At 44.8% G+C, this 4989-nt stretch overlaps 1 protein-coding gene across 1 annotated transcript in view; it reads right to left on the bottom strand.

Moving 5' to 3' along the window:
- Positions 1 to 304: 304 nt before the first annotated feature.
- The window catches only part of NOL9 (nucleolar protein 9), a 6156-nt gene continuing 1471 nt past the window's right edge, over positions 305 to 4989 (bottom strand). The window contains exons 4-10 of the mRNA XM_009333461.1: positions 4633 to 4730; positions 3676 to 3837; positions 3192 to 3480; positions 2212 to 2323; positions 1735 to 1912; positions 958 to 1091; positions 305 to 625 (exon numbers count right to left, since the gene is read on the bottom strand). Of these exons, the coding sequence (XP_009331736.1) occupies positions 497 to 625; positions 958 to 1091; positions 1735 to 1912; positions 2212 to 2323; positions 3192 to 3480; positions 3676 to 3837; positions 4633 to 4730 (1102 nt within the window). The 3' untranslated portion in view covers positions 305 to 496. The remainder of the gene's footprint in view (positions 626 to 957; positions 1092 to 1734; positions 1913 to 2211; positions 2324 to 3191; positions 3481 to 3675; positions 3838 to 4632; positions 4731 to 4989) is intronic.

Raw genomic sequence — 4989 nt, 5'->3', positions numbered from 1 at the left:
TCCTTCTGCTCCCCGTCTCCTTGACGAGCAAAACACCCAAAGACACAGGACAGCTGCAGTGCCAGGGAGAGAACCACCGGCACGAGCTCTTCCCCAAACCACAAGTAGCCCAGGCTACTGTACAGTTATGCTCACACCACCGTGGACTGTTCTCCGAAACCCAGAGCTAATCGAAGGCTAGACTTCAAACGGAGAACCGCTTCTGATGCAAGACAGAGAGTGCTTTCGATGGTAACCACCCGCAGCTTGTATCAACCGTGTCCAAGTCAACGCAGGCCGAGGAAAAAACTCAAACCAAACCAACGCTTTTGATAGATATTTATTACAAAACACCAAAATATAAAACATTATAAAAAATGGACATGCTGTAGTATCTACACCGGACACCTGCCCAGGGTCTCTCAGAGCTCTGTAGCGCCCAGGGCTTCTGTGACCACACCTGGCTCTTGCCAGTCTCCATATAAAACAAATCCCATGATCCAAGGTCGCCAAGGCTTTAAGCGTAATCACACTCAAACGCATACTCCCTCCTCTTGAAATGCTTCTTCTTTTTCAGCTTCCCAGACCCCAAGATGCTGTAGTTATAATCGGATGTGACATAGGGGATCTCTCCCTCAACTCCTTGCTAAAGAGAGGAAACAGAAAACCAGAAACAGCTTTAAGAACTCGTATCTTCAACGGGAACGGGAAGCACTTTCCTCCATAGACGGACAGAGCTGACTGGTGGAAAGGAGCAAGCTATCGCCGGACAAACCCCACTCTGGTATCTGAAACACGAGAAGAACGTTCTCCTCTCCCTGGTTTCTATGTATTCAGGACAATTTCCTAGAGAGATAACCATCTTGCTAATGCCCAGACATCTCTGGGCACGCATAAGCCTCAGAAATAAGAAAATGGAAAACCCGCGAGCCAGCCTAAGCTCAACCAGCTTCCACCCTCTTCCCATGCAGCTCCTACCTGGCCCACAAGAACGCAGTTTGGGATAGCAATATTTCCAAGGAGCAGACAATTCACTAGTCTCAGGTTCTCCGGAGGCACTGGCGTCAGAATGTGGTAAAGCTTCTTCTCCATCTCAACCCCTCGGACAATTCCTGAAAAAAAATACACACGAAGTTCAGTCTTCACTCCACCCGATCATTTCAGACTATGTAACCAGATGCAGCCAAAGCTCTTTGAACAAACGGCTCTTCTAGGACCAAGAGAATGATTTGAGACACATGTTGAGAAAAACCTGCATTGCTGTATCCCGCTTTTCCACTATCTCAGCATACATACGAACAGCTAACTTCCCAAACCGCCCATCCTTGTTCACTGGTACATGCCTATAGGAACTCGAGGAGCTCAGTATCAAACGCTAAGTCAGAACTGTAATGTTAAATCCAGTCGCAGAAGGAAACTGGCAGACAACTAAAGGAATTTTGCATAAGCCATGTGGAATCCGCTTTTGAGAATGTGAATCCAGAAAGGAAGTAAATTGTGAAGTTATGAAAGAGTGAGAGAAGCCAGCCACAAAAGGCGCCGCTCAGTGACACTCCCCATAGCGTTACCACAAGTTAATGAAAACCAAAGGACTTGAAGCACAGCTGGTAACAGAAGAGAATACACAACTATTCTTTTATCTCATCCCACTTTTTCAGTTGTTTTTGAAAGAGCGGGCAATTCCGTCACTCTGCAACCTATCTGTCAAAACACGACAGGTGAGAACGCAGCTCAAGGTTTCCCGGGCTTGCTCACCGAAGCCAAGGCAATCACAGACTGGCGTCTGTGTCAGCAAGACCGGCCCATCGGTTTGGCATCTGATTTCATCCGGTATCCTGCAAAGCCCGACCCAGCTGGCGTTCACTGCGTACATGATGTTGGTAGGAGCAACATCGGTGTGAATAACCCTGAGTGCAACAGCACTGAAAGGTACCTGAGGGGGTAAAAGAAGAAGAAAAAACTGTATCATTGGCTCAACGTCAATTTAGTTTGAGTTCAGAGTAAGACACAAAACCTGAAAGCTCCCAACCCATACCTACCAGACACGTGCCACGCTGGCATCTCAACAAAAACTGCACTTCTTGATGCGCTGAATAAAGTCATTATCTTTTTGCAGATTACAGAGCGTTTTTCCCCTCTTCCAAAAAACATTTGCAGTACAAGCAGAACTGTCAATTGCTACAAACTGGGCTCTCTGCAACATCTCCAAGCCTTTAAAAAATGCTTATTTACCTGATACGGCACAAGACTGTGCAGTGGAAGCACCGCTCCTATGTCTGGGGACTGCAGCTGACCCAGGTAACCCAGTATGGACATGTCACGCAAGATGCTGCTATGTACTCGCCTAGAAAAATAACCACAACAAATCAGGGAAAGGCAGCACAGCCTCACCCAGCGATTCAAACCAGATACCCCGGACATTCCCAAGTACGCCATGCAGTATTAGCCGCCATTTCACACAAGTTTAGTTTCTAAAACCTCTACCGCTGAAGAAAATTTAGAGCTATGTTTTTATTACCGCTAAGGGATCACAGGATTTAGGGCATTGTTTCAACTTTAAAAAGGCATTAATTAACAAGGGTGGTGTTTGGGTTTTGTTGGTTTTTGTTTTGAACAAAGTTGTTATTAGATAATGGCTCCCTTCTCCAACCCTGATATCCACACAACTTTCAGTCAGTTGCGAGAGAGTAATACATCTGTTTTCTTAAATAGCGCATTAGTGAAGGCTGAGTCAAAAAAAGCACTTAAAATTGGCAACAAAGACCCAAGGTCCAGGAAAATAAACATTTTGGAGATGCTCATAGTATCAGAGAAATTAAGAAATAATGTGATCATCATCTAGGTCTGTAAGAAATGGGTAAGAAACCTCCCAATTAGAAAAAAAAAAAGGAGACATAATATTCAGTGATTCCAAGTGGAAGTCATGCCCAGTGTAAAAGTAACTAGCAGTAGTCATCGGAAGTAGAGTAGGGAGGAACAACACCTCCCCCCCCACTTAAAAAAAACCCCATCCTATACAAACCTCCCCCAAAGAAAATACCCAGAAAACTCAAACAACACCCAAACATAAACCCCAATAAGTAAACTAATAAGCTCTGACCAATTTACTGGAGCTCTCAAGGCCAAAGCAAAGCAAGAGCCTTCACCGTCAGGACTACGCGTGATTTTGTTAAGCCCACTAACCACTACATAGCGCTAAACTTTCTACTTACGCTTCACCTGCAACTCCTGCTCGAGGGAACTCTGGATGGACGTACAGCAACTTATACTCGGGAGCCGATGCATCTCCCTCCCCTTCAGAGGACTTCCAGTTCTCCGCTCCACTCATACCCATCTGCTTGCATTTGGCTTGCTGTTTGCCTTTGGTGTATAGGCCAGGAGTGAGATGAACGTACTCTGGGGTGAGCGGAGCCATGGCTTTCCAGTCGTACACATCCATCTGAACAACGTGACTGGGTGACAACAGCCGAATGGTATCAATCAGAAGCAGCAACCCCTCACCTTTAGGGAGCAGAGAAAACACGATTGCTGCCACTACATAAACAGGTCGGAACACTGTTACGGAAGACCAGTACTGGCTCGAGGGGGGTAAGCTGTATTTTCTGGTTCCAGACTCTTAGAAAGCGTTATGGTGTACTGCTGCCATTATTACCTTCCTTCCGCACTACCTCTTGAGAACAGATTTATCCTGTTTACCTTTCACCCAGCCCATGGTATTGATGACTAAAGGCACTTCCTTCTTGTAGGAGCTGAACACATACTTCACGACATCAAGGTATCTTTCCGTGTCCTGCTCACAACTAGTCTGTCCGTAATACACCATCTTACGTGGCATTTGCTGATGAGTGAATGGTGGACCTGAAAAAGCAAGCAGCAAACCTCTAGTGGTTTCAGTAAGTCAAATAAAAGCACTCCCATCCTTGTAGCACCTACATGCAATCCCTTCCGAAATCTGTCCTCTTTTCACATGCTAACAGTCCTTCTTGTACAGCCTGCACCTATGGCGAAACTTTTCTGGCAGTTGCAAGACTCCATGCTAGTAGTTTTCTTTGTCTGGGGGTTTGGGTTCTTTTCTTGTTTGTTTTAAATCACTGGTTACACATTTGTGAATTTTAAAACAACAATCTTCTATGACAGACTATCCAAGAAGTAAACCAGTCTGGCCGTTTCCTTTTTAGACAGCGACCCAAACCCACAAGACCACAAATACCAGCAATTTCTCTGGCTCTAGTTTTTTTTACGCTCATAACAACAGCCCCCAACCTATGTGGATCCACTTTGTACTTCTCAAGCTAGTTTTATCTACCAATACTAAAAAACTGGGAAAGACTTTCCCAAAGAGACCCTTCAAATCTGAAAGGCTGAAAATCCACTTTGACATGCCACAGCCTGTTCCACCACCTTATAAACAACTATCTTCTCTCTTTAAAACAGAAAAAACAAGCAGGGAGAATAGCTCCATGTTACTTAGTGAGATTTTTCATATGAAGCTTAGATGCCCCTAGCAAGGAAACTTTTACAGCCTTTGTTTCATTTTCTATATGCACCTTTGACAGATGTGGCAACTTCCCCTAAGTACAGCCTCTACTCAGAAAGCACCTTCTGGAAATGAAACAGGTTTCTGGCAACTGCAGGAAACAGCAAAACACGTACCAAGAATTGGCTCTGTTATGTTACTTAAAGACACACATCCAGGAGGCGTAAATTCGGTTTGACCTATGTCACATTCCATATATTCAACCGAGGGAAGGCTGCAGTGAAAGAAGCCCATATATTAGCGTCCACTAAAAAAAGAAAACGGGACACGACCTGGAACACATCAGAAGCACAATCTGATTTTGTTCCAGGTCATCAAAATTAAATTCTTGAACACAATCAAACCACCACTTGTCTCTCTCCTTCCCCCACTTGAGGGAGTATTAAGTGAGAACGTAAAAGGCTCACCTACAGTTCAGTATTATATTACAATAGCTCCTATACCCATCCAGCCCTAAAAGAAGCAGCTAGAAC

This window comes from Pygoscelis adeliae, unplaced genomic scaffold, assembly GCF_000699105.1.
Source record: "Pygoscelis adeliae isolate BGI_AS28 unplaced genomic scaffold, ASM69910v1 Scaffold370, whole genome shotgun sequence".
Classification (NCBI taxonomy): domain Eukaryota; kingdom Metazoa; phylum Chordata; class Aves; order Sphenisciformes; family Spheniscidae; genus Pygoscelis; species Pygoscelis adeliae.
This window is presented reverse-complemented; position numbering and strand designations above follow the sequence as displayed.